This window comes from Cyprinodon tularosa, unplaced genomic scaffold, assembly GCF_016077235.1.
Source record: "Cyprinodon tularosa strain WSP-4 unplaced genomic scaffold, ASM1607723v1 ctg757, whole genome shotgun sequence".
Lineage (NCBI taxonomy): Eukaryota > Metazoa > Chordata > Actinopteri > Cyprinodontiformes > Cyprinodontidae > Cyprinodon > Cyprinodon tularosa.
In genome coordinates, this window is record NW_024039515.1 from 161,115 (window position 1) to 179,032 (window position 17,918).

General features: G+C 39.8%; 1 protein-coding gene across 1 annotated transcript; it reads left to right on the forward strand.

Moving 5' to 3' along the window:
• Positions 1–11,405: 11,405 nt before the first annotated feature.
• lrrtm4l2 (leucine rich repeat transmembrane neuronal 4 like 2) lies at positions 11,406–16,957 on the forward strand. The gene is made up of 2 exons (XM_038270230.1): positions 11,406–11,694; positions 12,083–16,957. The coding sequence occupies exons 1-2, from the start codon at positions 11,691–11,693 to the stop codon at positions 13,702–13,704; spliced, it is 1,626 nt and encodes a 541-aa protein (XP_038126158.1). The 5' UTR covers positions 11,406–11,690; the 3' UTR covers positions 13,705–16,957.
• The last annotated feature ends 961 nt before the right edge of the window (positions 16,958–17,918 follow it).

The following is a 17,918-nucleotide window of genomic DNA, read 5'->3' on the forward strand; positions in this document are numbered from 1 at the left end:
GAAAGCTTTTGACAAAGTCTTTCCTTCCACTGCTCTGGCACAGGTGACTCTCCAAAGCTAATTAGACTAGCATCAAACTCCTTATTTATTACATTTTGTTTGGAAGCCGTGGTGACAACATCAGCAACATACAGGCAACCCACAATGGTGCCAGGGGGAATTGTGATGTCTCTCAGGGATTCATTCTGAAACAACAAAGTCAGCTGGTTACCATTTACAGCATTACTTGGGATTACCATGGCTTGCAACAGAATACCAGCAGGAAGAGGATTGCCCACTGAAGATTCCACCAACAAGATGTCGGTAGGAAGAGGGTTCTCCACATCCACTTTGCAGGTTGCTGTACATTTACCTCCAGCAGATAGTGTCAAGTTTCCAGGACCCTCCCATTTTACAGGTCCAATTTCACCATTATGTTCCTCTTCTGGATCCAAATGCCTTCCTTCATTTCCAGGCAAAATGCTGTGTATTCCTAAAGTCTGACCAAACCCCTCAGGTGTTTCATCACACAGTTCAGACAAACGCTTTGGAAGATTGGCTTTGGCATTGGTCCCAATTATGACAGGGGTCTGATCTGGACCAGGTGGGTCAGGGCAGATCAGAGCTAGAACAGACAAAAGAGCTGGAGCTCCTGTCACTTTTTTGGGAAACTCCATATCTACAATCACATAGCCAAGATAGGGGTAGCTGGAATCACTCAAACCCCATATGTCTAGATTTGCAACTGGATTAATAGATGTGTCAGACAGGTACCTCTTGTACCAGGACTCAAAGATTATGCTAACTCTGGAGCCACTATCGAGCAGTGCGTCACATAAATGTCCATTTACTTTCACATGTTCAATAGATGGCGGACCGATTAAGCCGTCTGGTACACTATGAGGAACTACATTAGCTACTTCACTTCTCACGCTACAGGCAGTTTCTGCAGTGGTCTCTTCAGTGGTTGGCTGTGGACTGGCGGTTTTAGCTTTTTTCAGTGCTTGTATAAGCTTCTGGATAACCTTATTCTGATTTTCAGGATTTCTGCACTTTCCTGCCATGTGCCCACTTTCTCCACAGCGGTAGCAAAAACGCTCATCTGCATCGGATTTTCTGTTTGGAGCATTTACTGTCCTTACCGTTGGTGATGTTTCAGCCTGGTAAGACACTTTTGACTTGACTTTCTGTTGCAACTGTTTCACTTGTTTCTTTAAAGCCTCAACTTCAGAATCCATATTGGTTTCTTTGTCTCTTTCTCTCTCATTAGAACATTTTTCAGGTTTATCTGCGACATTTTGAGGGTGTTGTGAAGCAAAGGCAGCAAACATTGACTTTACTCCTCTAATTTCATCCCTCAGATTCTGAATCTCTGAATGATTGGGGTCCACCTGAGTCTTTGGGACGATTGCACGTACTGATGGGTTTAATTTAGCTCGAGATGCTTCATATTCTTCTTCAGCACGGATTTCACGAAGCAGTTCAAGAAACGTTGGAGGAGTGTCTTTTCTCTCTCTCAATCTGAGCTGAATTAGCATCAAGTCTGAACCTACTGCACCTTTAAGCAGCTGTTCGAGCCGTGCTTTATCCATATTCGTGGCTGGAAGGCCACCTCTTTGCACTACTTTTGACAACAAGCGTTCCATTCTCCGTAGGAAATCTGACAACTTTTCTCCAGACTGCTGCTGCAACAGTCTGAAAGCAAAATATAAATCATCTCCTGACTCTGCCATTCCAAATGCACTATCAAGAGCTTCTAAGCACTTTTCAGGGGTGACATCAGGATCAGAAAGACGAACAGCTTTTATAATTTCTAAAGCAGGACCCTTTAAACTCTCCATTATTCTCCGTCTTTTTTCTTTTGAGGAACATTCACTCACTTCCACCATCATGTAAGCCTGCTCTAACCAGTGATCAAATTGTTCCTCACCGACAGGAGTAGGTGTGATGCCTGAGAAGACACGCAGACGTCGATATCCTCCATTTTCTGCAGGTTTGGTTGCTTTATCCAGTAGATCACTTACAGCACGAATGAGAGACTCGGTGGATGAGGGAACTGGTTCTGGTTCTGCTAGAAGAGCCTGCACATCATCAACAGTCTTCCCTTCTGCGTGCAAAAGAGCATTTAGTTTACTTCTAAAATCCCCCTCATCGCTGGAAGTTTCTGAAATAATGAATATCGGCCAGGCTGTAGACTCATCTGAAGATAGTACCTCGTTTGGCAGATCAGCATTAGTGAGCCTTTCTCTGCACTCACAAAGCACTAATATCTGATCTGTGGATTCATCCAACATTCTTCCCCTTACACGCACACGCCCAAGACATTTCAAAGTCTGCAATGTCTCTTCTATTTGTGCGATTTCTGTATTTTGGGGAACTTTTGTCAACAACGCATGGCTCTCATCCAAGCCTTCTCCTCTGCACCAGTTCTTCAGTTTATTCACAAAAATCCCAGCCTGCTGCATTTCTCTTGCTTTTGCCCTGACAATCACAGTCTAAAATGTTTTAACTAGCCTATCTATAACTCAAGACAAAAATAATCCCAGCGGTGCCTCCAATTTATGTAGCCCACCTATACCCCATTGAAGTAGGTAAGGGCCCCTGAGTTCGTAAAAAACCCCTTAAACTCTATTTACTTTTTTGACTTGAGTTTGACTTACCTCTGAGGACAGTAACAACTTTAAACACAACCTAAGGAAATCAGAATCAGGGTTATAATCCAGTCTTAAATCTGCTTATTTCTTATCTAATGATTTGAAATAACCAAACAACTCACAACACTTTATGAACTTTGAACTTATATTGAGCAAAACAAACAAACAAACAATTGAGATGTTTTCAAAAAATAAAATAAAAATAAATTTCTCTCTGTAATAAAGTTTCAGTTTCAATTATCCAACTTAATTAAAATATGTGGGCCCACACTTCCTAACTCACATCTAAGCCGGCATAAAGTTAAAAATAAACCAAAATTCCCCCGTTGCAGGCCTGATTTGATGTGGAACAGTTGGAGTGTGGTACCTCTCCCAAAAGTTTGGATCCGTCTGGTAATGAACCTGTCCTTTGGTCCCGGCTGATAAAGGAAGATGGATGCAGGATGTTGTTCACTCGTCACCAGTCTCTCGGTCCCCAGCAACTCAGCATGCAGCAGAAAAGTCCAGTGAAGATGCAGTCCTCCGAATCAGATCCATAGAAATCAGTATTGCTCACCTCTCTGCACAGTGCTTGACTCTCCCAGCTTCCACGCCGGAAACTTTACTAGAGTCTCTGTTAGCTGAGCTAGCTCCCAGTACTGAAAATGCATTCACTTTGCTGGTGAATGCTAATGCATTAGCGAGCACTGAAACAATACTCACAGCTACTATACAGCAAATTTCGGGTTGAAACAATACTAGTAGTTGCAGACAACGATGTAGAGCTGATATTTTAAAATGACTGTCGAGTTGAAAGTCCACAAACATCAACAAAACTCCGTTTTTTAGCAAACTTCGGCACGTTTTTTCTCCGTGGTCAAGCTACAACACTCTTCTGCCACTTCCTGTCTCCCTGTTGCACCTCCCACTCCCTGTATATGGACCAATGACAAACCAGTAAAATCCTTCTACTCTACACTACTTCCTTTATGCAACATGAGACATTTCAAAATAAAACAAGATGTGAAGATTCTTTCTAACAAACGTTTTTTAACCAAACATTAGATTTATTCATATTTTTAAGATATCCTATTCTGTATAAACAACGTTTTTAACTTATTTATTACAACCTTAACACATTAAATGTTGAACACTTAAAATAAATACATGAATTCAAACAACACAACCCGTGACCATTTCAAAGAGGGTTACATAAGTAAGGGGGAGCGAACGCTGCCCAGGCAGAACAGGGCTGATTACCAGGGCTGTATGATGAACTGTTCTCTCTTTGCAAAGATATGAAAATAAAATGCTGACTGATTGAAATCCATCGATCTTGGTTTATTTAACTGGGGTGAATATTTGAATACTTTTTCCCCACTGCAGCTGCATCAGAGTTCATTCCAGACTAGTAGTAAGCTTTAGGCTGGTTGGTTGATGGCTGAACAGACTGGTGACTGACCTGGCTGAATCTTTCCTCTCAAGCCTGCAAACAGCCTGCTTGCCTACTATATCACAAACCCTCAAAAACTATTTTAAGCGCATCGCCACGTTTGAGTGATTGTCCGGTTCTCAGTATTATCCTCTAACAAAACCATTCAACTATTGTAAAGACATTACCTTTTTCTACTATTAGCATGCGGGATAACCTCTGGATATCCTCTATGTATAGTCTGCTTTATTTGACTGATAAAAAAATGACAGGATATATATATTTTTTTATAAAACTATAAAAGCCTAAAAATGGAAACATTGACTTTGCATGAACACAAAAACCTATTGTTAGGATGTAAAGTGGTGCAAAACTCCAAATCTCTCATTTAAAAGTACAAAAACAAGCCTCAGTGAAACTAATTTATGTTTTACCATCTGTATGTCAGTAGACTAATGGGTCCTTGGACCATGAAAGCTAAAAACCTACTATAGTTCATCCTCATTCACTCCTTTCAAACACGGTTTTTTTCCACTGATGGGAAATTCTTTGCAACATGCTTTAGGAATCCGATTCTACCCTTCATGTTGGAACATATATTCTCTATAAGATACAGTTTAGAGGGCTCTGTTACAAAGCCAGGCAGCAGATTAAGGTGGGATTTCAAAGGCTGAATCTGTCCTGCATTCAGTTTTCCAAAAGCTGCAACTTATTTTTTTCCCAGCAGCTTCCGTGCTCCAGACAAAGATAACAGCTGACTTTCTTTGAGTCATTTTAATTGGAAACAAGTGTTTTTTACAGCTGTCCTAAAATACTGAACCCATCACTTTGCAATAAATTAGCACCCCACACTAATAAATCACACTCCAACTTAGCTAATTCACCATAAACATGATTATTTGGTCAGTTTTTCAGATTGTTCTGATTAACATTTGCCGCCCTCATCACTCCAGCTGTCTTTCCAAATCATTACCTTTGGAAAAAAAATAGTCTGTAGACCAGAAAAAGCTTAGCCTTTCAAAAGCTGTGCATTCTGTTATATCTAAAATAGTAATTTCAAAGAACATCATATCAACAGTAAAGCAAGGAGAATGTATTGGGATGGTCTGGGAGCTGCTTTGTTCTAGCAAAGTTTGTGATCTTAAGCTTGACGGAAGGACAGTGATCATGAAAGATCATAAAAAATGGCTTAATTGTGGAAAAAAGGAGCTTAGATTTGTCCTAGTCAAAGTCTTAAAGTCATAAATCCAACAGAAGTGTTGAGGCATTACCTAAAACTGGGTCTTTATGTCAGAAAACTCTAACCAAATTCAATAATTCTGCAATGAAGAAGTGGAGGAAAAACCATGCAAGGAAGGAAGGAAGGGTTGATTGATTGATTGATTGATTGATTGATTGATTGATTGATTGATTGATTGATTGATTGATTGATTGATTTGGCAACATTCACATCACGTCATCTCAAGGCACTTTACAGTTCACCAGATCATATTAAACTGCGACCGGCGTGATTACTTTGTCGGACATGTAGTAGCACACTGATTTGGAAAACTTAAGGTGGAAAAACTTTTTAATCTTGGAGGTCGTCTGCCTTTATGTGTTTCCTGGACGGGGCCGCCTGTGGAGCTGGTTGACCGTTGCTTTTTCTATCTCTGCTTCTGTCTCCTAGAACCCCAGTCGGCCTCGGCAGATGGCCGCTCACACTGAGCCTGGTTCTGCTGGAGGTTTCTTCCTGTTAAAAGGGAGTTTTACCTCCCCACTGTTGCCACAAGCATGCATGGTGTGAGGGATTGCCTTCTAGTCATAGAGTCGATGTAATCAACCGGTTTTCCTTAGATAGAAGACTTTAAATCAATTTGACCGGATGATCTGGTGAACTGTCTCTCTAAAGTGCCTTGAGATGACGTGTTGTGAATTGCCGTTATATAAATAAACTGAATCGAAACTAATTGAATTCTACTAATAGAAAATCTACCAACATTAAAATGGTTTGATGATCTGAAACATTAAGGTATAAAAGGGACAAGTCAGTAGGGCAGAAAATAGGTTGTGACAGATCTTACCCTCTGACAGGTGCAATGATGAAGAGATAATCACTGTTACCACTTCAGCTGTCAAAAGCCATAAGGATGTGCCTGGAAGGTGTATATTCTATGCTCTATTTCAACTTCAACATACATAATGGCATTTTTTTAAAAGGCAGGCACTCCTTTTCCCTCTTAAGGATGGGTCACCTGCATCTGATGGTTTCCATCTATGAAGATCACTTTGTCCGTTTGACAGATTGTGCATTGTGTTTTCAACACGATATCCAACTGATAATGTGTTTGTGAAGCCGAGACCAGACGGCCTGTGCAGAGGACTCCTTCCCATCTCCAAACAGGTTTCCTTTTGTGAGCGCTAACCACCTCCCCTCCTCTCTACACCCTCCACCCCTTTCCAGTCTTGAGTGGGTATAACTTGAAAGACATGTGAGCTCCTCAACACGTGTGAGCCAGCTCTCTCTTTGAAGAGTGGATTTTATTTGACATTCAATTACAGCCGGTGCGACTACACGTCTGGGAGGCATTAGATGAACAAAACAGCTCATCTCGCATTTCTCAGATCCTCTCCTGCTGAGATGCTCCTGGAGCAGACATAAACTCACCTTTTTTTATAACTCGTCCACAAGCAATAGGCAAAGATTTGTTTAGGTGGAAATTAACCCCACTCTCCACGCTGCAAACTGCTGTAAATCCCTCATTATCACCTCCTTAAGCCACAGCTGACCTGGATGTTTTCTGCCTTGACATTCCTGAGGTCACAGAGTTATAGCCTGTTGTCACCAGCTTTTGCAAAACAAGTCATTTTTCACTGTGAGCACAGGGTGGCGCTGTTACCACATGTTTAGATGGAGTGTTTTTGCAGGCAGGAAATGCAGGCCTTCCTCAGCATCATGTGTGTCTGTTTAAAGCAGGATGAGCCAACGGTTAGGAATAACTGGTATGAAACTGGCTCATTATGAGAACTATCTATTTCTGCTGGTAGACAGAGAGGATGTTGATGTTTCCTTTCTGCAGCGTTCTGTTAATTCAGAGCCAACAATGGTTTAAATACATGATCTCGTGGCACTGCATCACAGACAGGAAGAGGTGTGAACCGCTTTCATAAATGTGTCTCCATCACACTTAAGCTGTTTGCATAATTAAGCTTTTACACCACTGTAATCGGAGCAACAGTGTTAATTATCAGTTCCTAATGACTGGTTGGGACTAAATGAGCCGCAAATTTAGAGTTTGCTAACCACCTATCTTAGCTTTCATCCTCATCACATCATCTTTATCATGGTCATCGTGCACTCTGAAAACTGCTGGGGTGAATATCAACCCAAGCTGTGTGGTTTAGCTCATCCTTGGTCAAATAGGTGCCCGTTCAGGCTGAGGTTAAACTAACCCGGTACGCAAACTCCACAAATTGAAATATAAGCAATTAAACGTGTATTTCACCTTGTATTGAGCAGGTTAGTAGGGCAATTTTCCAGTGGATTTAGATTATTTGCATGCAAAATAAAAAATAATAATAAGTTACATAATCGTATTTGTTGCATAATATCTAATTATCTTTGCAAAAAATTATTTAAATGTTCAAATTCACTTGGAGGACATTTTCACTTATTTAAAATTTACAGTTTTTGCAATGATGGGGATACATTTTTAATTCTAAAAAGGCTTAAAGTAATTGGAGGAACACTGCAAAGGACTAATTTTAACTTCAGCTGTAATGAATTACTTCAATTTTATTATTTGTGGCTTCAATTGAACATTGAAGGATTTACATTTTTCAAAATACAGATACTTTTATTGTCACCTAGAGGTGGAAATGTTCTTCGTACACATAGGGATTCCACACCTTAGTAAACATTAAAATAAAAAAAAAAAACATTAAACGATTTTGCAGGACGGATTTCCTCATACTCAGGCACCAATAGTGGCACCATTTACATCCTCATACCACTGAAAGTGTCACCTGGAGCTATGCTTATGTGGACTAAAGTACACTGTAAAAAAGGGAAAATATAATTAAATCATTCTTTGTACTTTCCCTTGTTTTGAGCAGATCAGTAAGACAACTTGCCAATGGAAAAATATGATTTTTGTTTATATTAAAATAAAATTCACTCAGTTATCTTATTTTAAATGTAAAAATCTTATTTTATTTTACAAATACGTTTTTGCTGTTGAACTGCAATAAATGGCAAATCGGACCTAATATCTGTTATGCAAGCACAGTGTAAGCATCATGTAAGGATCGGAATGAAATTCTAATCTAAATGAGAACAAAGGTTTCAGCCAAAGAACGATCAGTAGGAATGTAAACTCCCGACAGGATCAAGCTAGCCTGAAGGAGTACGCACGTCCACGCCATGTAATCGTTACGCATTTCTGCTTTGAGTGACTGGTCGCTATGTCAGAACGCTCCAGCTCGCATGCTAACGTAACAAATTTTTAGCCTGATCAACTATTTCTTTCCAATTACTTATGAACATAAGCCTTAAAAAATTTTAAAATCTGAATTTTTTTGCATGTTAATGAATGCGTTAACATTATAATAAGGGTTTTTTTGTATGTTGCAAATTCTGTTAAAAAAACTGAATGACATAGAAGGTGTTGGATCAAACTCATTAACAAAAGAGGATTGGATATATAGCCTATATTCTTATCGATAATACTTATTGTTTAGAGTTTCTTTTGGACCTTGAAGCTCCTCAGCAAATATATTGTTAAAAGATTCATTTCTTGTAGCCTCATGTAGGCTTAAAAATGATCCCCAAATACTGACATAAATACTTTGTTCCTTTTTAACTGTCCTTTTAGCAAGCCATGCATCCTGAAATTTGCATTTTCCAGCTAACTTGATGACTAAATAAGCGTGATTGGCAATTCACAAATTCACCCGCTAGATGATTATGTGCAGCGATGCATATCCTGTTACACACATGTTAGCTACACAAGAAAACCATGGAACAATAAGAATAATGACATGTTGACAGCAGTCGCCATATGTGGGATATTTAAAGACTTTCAAGGATGGGTGTCTAATTCAAAAACTCTCAAGGATTCCAATGACATGAGGAAACCTTGTATCATTTTCTGAAACCAAAACAAAAATGTTTTCTCTATATCTGTTAAGATTATTTGATGTTTTAGGGAAACCATCTTGTCCTTTTAATCACTGATTTGGTGAACCACGGCAACGTCCCCATATTTGTTTATATATACTTATAATATCAGCTTGATCTGAACTTTTTTAGAGGTTCCTCTTTTGTTTTCTTAGTTTGTAAAATATAAACATGTTCAATAAAGTTTGAGGCATTAATTAATTAGTCTTTATGCAGGCATCTGGGAACAGAGAAGTTCTTTGTGATTTCTCTGACTTTGCACACAAACAGCACCAACAGTTCCCTCTGTCCAATGATGGCACTCGTCACACAGCAGATAGATAATAAAATCATGTTTTTGTTTGTTTGCTTTCAGGAGATGCAGTCAGACAAAAACTATTTTATTTTTATTTTTTTGCTTTGTTTTTTCTAACAGCATTGGTATCCTGCTGAAAAAGCCCTGTGTTCTTTTTACAGGATTTTTTTCCCTTCTCATTATTATTATTATATTCTCATGAAACTGAACAAACCACTCGATTTCTACCCCCTAGAAAGATAAAGTAAAAGATGTCTCTGTGTTGAACATCAACTGAGCTAAAAATGTGAACATTCTGTTCCTCCAAAGAATATCCTTTGTCCATAGGGTGTAGATGTACCGTATAGTCTTGTCCAGGGGAGGGCGCTCTTCCGTGTTGGGCCATGTGTCTGTGGAGAGGTTGTTTGGTTTCTCCAATATAAAGATCAGAGCAGAGTGGTGTATGCAGGACAAGAATGTTCACATTTTGGACAAAGAAGATAGGTGGTTTAAGAGGGGTGCGAAGGAAGCCATTATGTGAAGAAAGAAACACCAACCTTAAGCGGGGGTGGACTCAGATTCCAGCTTTCAAAAACTTACAATGCATCAGTTGAGTTGATTCCTTCCCGCTATCATCGCAACCCCAACCCCTGTACAGGGGAACAGAAGACCTCACATGTTCAGCCAGGCCAAAAATTCCCTTTAATGCCCCCCTTTCAGAGACATAGACAAGTATGGGTTATTGCAGGCTAACAATGAAGTCAGACGACCCCCATTCCTAAAGGGCGGACCCGTTCGTCTGTTTCAATTTGCATGTTTCTAAGCAAAAACAGGGCTTTGTTTTTGGTCCTCTCTGAATTGAAAAATCTTCCTGGATGGTGTAACGCTGAGGGTAGCGTTTATGGAAGGAGAGGACGGTCAAAAACTCACATTTACATTGGAATTCCACAGTGTTGTCTTTTAATAAACACACTCTTCACCAACATTACAAAGAACGGTGGAACGGCTGCTCAAACATGAAAAAAAACCCCGTAACATTACAAAGAAAAATAGGGAATTAAAAAGTCAGTCTGAGTACCTGTATCGCTCTGCATCACGTCCCCCAAGCTCTCTACAGAGAAGCAGTGGCGCGTAGCAATAGTATCTTAAAGAGACACAACACAATTACGACTGTTACAAAGGGAAGCAAACGTCTTCAAACTTGGAAACAAAGTCCAGTGGATTGTTTTTTAAGTAATAACTATGACCTGGATGACTAAGAATCTTCACCAGCATAAACCTGAAGAAGAACATGGAGCAATCCTCTTCACAGTTACAAGAACAGAACGTCTTCAGTCAGAGGCTCCTTTACAGCCGCTGTGATACAGACTGCTGCAGGAAATCTTCAACAACAGCTCTTTAATAAAACACATTTTATGTAAGCTACATTTAATTTTGCTTTAAAGTATTTTTGGACGCAATTCAAATGTATTTCCACATAATTGACATTCTTGAAGTATTCTATTCCCTTTGTAATGATAGACATTTGCATAACAGCTGTTCTATTTGACCAACTTTGCCTTGTTTCAGCTCACTTTTCTGTGACCCTGTGCTTTATATGAATAAATCAGCCATTTTTAGAGTTTAGTAGAACCTGCCAGAAAGGGTCACACCACACTTTGGCAAGCGTCTGAAAAATAAAGAAAAATCTAGACAACACAGAAGAAATTTCCTTGAAATTTATAATGTTTCACCCATAGCAAAGAGCATAGACTTTAGATTCTATGCAAAAACACCAACAGTAAATCAAACTGACAATACTCCTGGTCTAAGTATCAATTAGTTAATGGCGGTATTCCTGTGGCACAAACCCGTCGTTTGTAAGCTAATGTTCTTGAGGACGCCTACGTCTCTGAGAAAGGGGTGAGGTAAAGAGAGGCAGAAGGAAGAGAGCGCAGAGAGGAGGAGGGGGTGATGTGCATCGGTCCGCTGGCGCTCAAATGGGTAACTGCGAGCACAGCAGACAGAAGTGGAGCGAGGTTAGGTCCAACTGCGAGCCTAGTGAGAGGAGGTCCCCACTGTGAGCATCACCCAGACCCCCGGTGCGGCTCTGACTGCTGCAGAGAAACTTGCATCTGCTCCTCTCAGTATGCGGACTGAGCCCAGCACAGTTTAGAGCGTTCTCTCTTCATTTCTCTCCTTCCCTCTGGAGGATTACCCTTTTATTCAGTGACAATGGGTAAGTCACTCATTTCTTTAGTGTTTTACTGAGACAGTTTCTATGTCTTCGGTCTCCTCAGCCAGGAAAGACAGCTAAAACTGGCAGATTTCTCCTAAAATAACACCATCTGCATTTGTAAAATAGTTTTTATGCATCCTTGTATTCAAACAAAGCTGCATTTGTCTGAAACTTGTCTTCATGCATCTAGAAATAGTCTCTCTATGTCAGAAGAGCAGCTGTTAATGAAGCAGGTCTTATAGAGACCTCAAGCTGTTTCCCAGAACATTTCCACTCTTAGAGGAAATGAAAGTCTTACCTTCGCTCATATAATGATGTTTGTGCATGCCTTTTTTTAAGGAACTGAGTCATCCCTTTGATTGCCTGTGCCCCACTCTACCCCCAACAGGTTCTGTGATGTTGGACTGGAGGTTATCTTGTCTTCTTCTGCAGACAGCTGTTCTGCTGCTGCTCAGCAAGGGGGAGAGGATGTGCCCTGCGACTTGTCGCTGCGAAGGGAAGATTGTTTATTGCGAGTCCGGCGTCTTCCAAGACATTCCAATAAACATCACAACGGGGTGCCAGGGTTTGTCTCTGCGCTATAACAACCTGCTGGTTCTGCTGCCGTACCAGTTCGCTCATCTCAATCAGCTCATTTGGCTCTACTTGGACCACAACTCCATCCACAGTATAGATGCTTTAGCCTTCCACGGCGTGCGCAGGCTGAAGGAGCTCATCCTTAGCTCCAATAAGCTGAGCTCTCTGCTCAACAACACCTTCAGTGCCATACCCAACTTGAGAAATTTGGACCTGTCCTATAATCAGCTGCAGTCCCTGCAGCCGGGTTATTTCTACGGGCTTCGCAAGCTGCAGAATCTCCACCTCAGATCTAATGGGCTAAAACAGATCCTCATTCGCACATTTCTGGAATGCCGCAGTTTGGAGTTTTTGGATTTGGGTTACAATCGCTTGCGCAGTCTCACTCGCACCACGTTCTTGGGACTCTTTAAGCTGAGAGAGCTACATTTGGAACACAATCAGTTCTCCCGGGTTAATTTCTACATTTTCCCACGCCTCACCAACCTCCAGGCTCTGTATTTGTCTTGGAACCGGATCCGATCGATAAGCCAGGGGGTCCCTTGGACCTGGCCAAAACTGCAGAAACTGGACCTCTCTGGGAATGAAATCCAGACCCTGGAACCGGACGTTTTCCGCTGTATGCCGAGCTTGCAGATGCTGAACCTGGAAACGAACAAGCTGAGCAGCGTTCCCGTAGAAGTGGTGGAGGTGTGGACCTCGTTGACCACCATCAGCCTAGCGGGCAACGCCTGGGACTGCAGCCCCGGGATCTGCCCTCTCATGGGGTGGCTCCGGACCTTCAGGGACCCCAAGGACATCAACATGATTTGCAGCGGCCCCAAGGCTGCACAGGGTGAACGGGTGGTGGATGTGGTGAGGAACCGCTCGCTATGTGTGGACGCCGCAAACATGTTCTCAACCACAGCCGGGGTTAATTCCAACTCAACCCAAGCTGTGAGCGTCACAGTTTGGCCGGCTCCCCGTGGAGTTACAGACCTGAGTCATCCATCATCGCCGTCACAGAAATCAACCCTTTCTCCTGTGAGTCCTGCCGGGACACACATACAGACAGCAGAACCCACCGCCCTCAGCTCCACGCTCCCTTCCTCCACAGAGACCTCCACGTCGTTTATTCCAGAGCTGCAGTTTGAACATATGGCTTTCCATAAAATCATTGCAGGCAGCGTAGCCCTGTTCCTGTCAGTGGCATTGATCCTGCTGGTTATTTACGTGTCGTGGAGGCGCTACCCCAACACCATGAGGCAGCTGCAGGAGCATTCAGTCAACCATAAGCGCAGAAAAAAGGCCCGCAAGCAAGAGCAGGACCTCAACTCTCAGCTGCAGGAGTACTATCTGACTTATCACTCCAACTCAGAGGCATTGGACTCCTTGGTGAATGAGAACAGGCCTTGCACGTGCACTATTTCAGGATCCATTGAATGCGAGGTGTGAGCCCTTTAAGAGACGCACAGTCTCGATTCCCAAGCAGAGACAAATGGATTTTATTTTTCTCTGCGGAAGATAAGGAGGCTTTATCTCCGATGCAAGCAGATAGTCTGCAACAATGAAGGGAATACTTGGGGGTTTGGTCCAATAATGTGTTCAGAAAAGGAATAACTGAATGGAGAGATGTATTTGGAGCTAATTATCAACCTGACTGACACAGGAAGAGTAGTGGGATTAGCTGTGTGTGATCCAAAATCATGACAGGACATCTGCTACGATACAACTGGGCTGACCTTGTTCTCAGTCAAAGCGTACTCCCATGAGCCAGCAAAGCCACACTTTCTACTTACTCGTTTTGTTCTTACGGCGTAGCTTGTAAAGCATTTAGGACATATGTGTTCTCCGAGAGTTTGTACGTGTGCGAGTCCGCTCTGACGCCATCTGGTCAGGCGAGTAACGACTCTTGCACCTTCTTCTCTCAGATAACATCAGTGCGGTTCAGTTATCCCACAGTTGGCAGACGGGCTGAGCCGTAGCAATGCCACAAAGTGTGTATGTGTGTGAGAGAGAAAGAGAGGGAGAGATGGGGAGGGGGCAATCCCAAAGAGAGCATCATTTGCATGAAATCACTCTCCTTATTAAAGATGCTTCTTTTCCATGGGAGATGATCTGTCTCAACGGATAAAAGAATAGAAGTACATTCAGTTTGTATCATCAACAATCGACCCAAATGAGGAATATTTAAAGCTAATGAGACTAACCTCAGGACTGAGACGTACAAATGTGTCAGATCCAGTTAAGGCCTTGTGTGACTGAATGTGTGTGAGTGTGAAAGAAAGTAACAACGGTTATTTTCATATCAAATTTCATATTCTTTTTTCTCGTCATTTTATTTATGCATTGTTTGTGTAAAGGTATATAAATAGATGTGTTTATTTGGGTGTACAAATAAAAAGAAACAATGACAGTTGATGGAAAAAATGGAAAAGAAAAACAAAAGTCTTTATTTTATCTACAGCAGCTGCAAAGGAGAACATTTTATGAGGAAAAAGAAGAAAAAGGCTGTTTAAGATCAGATAGAGAAGAAATGTAAAAGGTGTGATAAACTGGTTGGATCAATATGCAAACTGTTGAACTCTTATGGAGTGAATTTTGTTCCATTATTGTTGCAAAGACAGAACCAGTTTTTATAAGGAAATTTGAAGAAAAAAAAAACATTCCAGAAATGAAGATTTAAAAAAAAAAAACAACCTTAGATCAGTAAAGTTTTATTCAATTCTAAAGTTTTGTTTCCATTCCACACTGCAAAAACTGATTAAAAGGATAATTAAGATAATCCTCAAATGACATAGTGAGTATTTTGGGCCTAAAAAAAAAAGAAAATTTGATATTTTTTACTCTTGGAATAAGATAATGATTTTTTTGTTGTTGTTGTTGTTTTATCTAAAAGGTAAATCATCCTTTCCCATTTTTAAGTTGTCTTACTTACCTGCCTAAATTGTAAGAAAAATACACTTATTTCGAGAAAACTAACTTATAGTTTAATATTTTCAGTGCATGGTTGATGGGGAAAAGTGAAATGATGTTTATTTCTACTAAACAGCAGATTAGCTTTAAGAGAAGCTGCTAAATTCTCTGCAAACCTCTTGATTTCTTTGTCTCAGTCTTGATTTTTACCCAAAATTTCTTGTAAAACTGTTGTTTTAAGGTTGTTGTTTTTTTTACTAGATGAAAACAAGACAAAAATCAGAAAGGTATTTCATATGAATAGAACTACACTGCAAAAACTACCCATCTGAACAAGTCTTTATGGTCTTATATCAATCTCAGAATAAAAAAAAATAAATAAATAATACTTTTTGCAGTATATAAGATAATAAGACTTGGTTAGATTGATGCATTTTGCACTGCACCACTAGAAATAAACCAAATTAGATCTTATTTTAGGGATGTTGAAAGGTGGGATCAGCTTGAAAAATGCTGAGTGAGACATAAGATGCAGTTTAATGCAAGAACGGATATAAAGTTAAGAAAAAAATTCTGAACATTAGTCTAATAACCTTCAGTTTGAGCAGGTAAGATGATTTGCCATTGGAACGAGTAATTGTTACCCCTTTAAAATGAGATAATTGGATATTATGCTTTTTTTTTTTAAATGGTGGAGGTACTTTTTCCTATTTCAAACGTAAATCATCTTATTGCTTGGTTAATTGTCTTATTTAGACAAATCTAAGGAAAATCAGCTTAGTTCAAGAAAAAAAGACTTATATTTCATGTTTGAAGCATCTAATGTGCCTGTGGAAACAATCATTATTAAACCTTAAGTTTTTTTTTGTTTTTTGCTTTTTAGTTTGCTTAATTTACAATGTCATCTTAAGCTAGATCCAAACTACAGATTTAGGTCTGCACGGGACATGTCATCTACCCCATCTATCCTTATGTTCAACCAGACGTGGACGGATGCTATCAGTTTAACATGTTGGAAAATAAATTATAAATTCCTTTTTTTCCTGCATAGATAATAAAGGTTTTATGTTTAAAGGAACCCAAAGCAGAAACAGTGATGCTGTCTAGTGAGGTATTTCTTCACCTTTTACATGTTTCATTAGGACAGCATTCACCAACATTATGTAACATCGCATGTTGTAGTAATAGCATGCAGCCCTGAAGTGTTTGACTTAATTACTGTCATCTGCTGTAGGGATGAGGAGTGGAAGAGCTGTCAAAATTAACACCGCTGCATTTGTGGTATCTCAATTATGCTCAATAGACAAGGATGCTTTTCCCCGCGCCACATAATTGTAAGCTTAGTTTACATTTTACCAAATCGTCTTAAAAAAAGAATAAAGATGTAATAAAAAAAGACTGGCACATAAAAAACACTTTACATCACCAGATGAATGCCATCCCTATCAGCAGTGGCAGTATAATGCTGTGGGTTTATTTTAACTCCTGAAGGTTCTACGTAGTTTAACCTAAAGTCTTCAGATTTAGCAGCAAAAGTTAAACTCTGGGGGAAAAAAACGTATCCGAAAAATACGACCATTTATTTTTCAAATATTTTCCTTTATTACAGCTATTTTTAATAGTCTTATTCCAATGGCAAACTGTCGGCTCGAATCAAGGAAAAATGCACCTATCTTAGGAAAAAGGGACTTACTGAGATTTAAATGTTTACACTGAGGATAAAGTTTTGAAGTTTCCACATTAAAATGAGTCAAAATCAGCAAGAAAAATCTAATGGAATTAGAATAGAATAGAATAGAATAGAAAATCCCTTTATTGATCTGACAAAACATCTGAGCCAATATCTCAGAGAAATGATGCAGAATGTTTATAGATCCATATAAAAAAAGAATCTTTAGTGAAATTAACTAAAAAGACGCTTCAGCAAAGCTGAGTTCCCAAAGTGAGGGGTGCGCCCCCTGGAGGAGAGGCTGTGTTATTTCACTTGGGCTGGTAGAAATTAAATCAATAAATAAAGGTACCCATTTTAGGATCTGTCTTTAAAAAACAAGATAGGCAAGAAAGATGGGTTCTTTTTGGCATCAAGGCAGTTATTCTTAATGCCACATCGTCAGACAGGACACAGTTAAAAAAATAAAATAAAATAAAAACAAGACGGATCAATAGATATGTAACATTGTATTTAACACTTAAAAAAGCAACTGAGCCTAAAAAATGCTTCTTTTTTATTTAATTAGAGTGTGGTTGATTTTATTGTAATATTTTATTGTAATGTGTATTTACTGCAATTGACATTTATTTTTTGAAACAACTGAGTTAATGGGTGTGCAAACTTTAACAACCTGCTCCCCTTTTTGCTTTTTTACTTGCCTTGAGCAGATTATTTGGGTTTTATGATTAACTAACACAATAAATGACACATAAGAGTTAAAAAAAGGTTTAAACTCATTCGTTATACTTTCTAGTTGCGGAGGTGTTGTGTCAGTGACTGTCAGTTGCAGGTTTAAACATTTAGGATGTTATTTAAGATAATGTGGAGCTTATATAACAAATATCATTCTTATCTGTGGGACATAAACTTATTATTTCCTGAAACTGAAAGGAAAAGCTTTTGTTTAACTCTGTAAGATTTTCTGCACAGTCAGAAGAATTACTCTAGAGGAGGAGGGAGTGGAAGAAGGTTGCAGAAGGTCAAGACAGGTTTGCTGTCATGTAGTTATCATCATCCACCTTGTTACGGCCTTTTCTTCCTG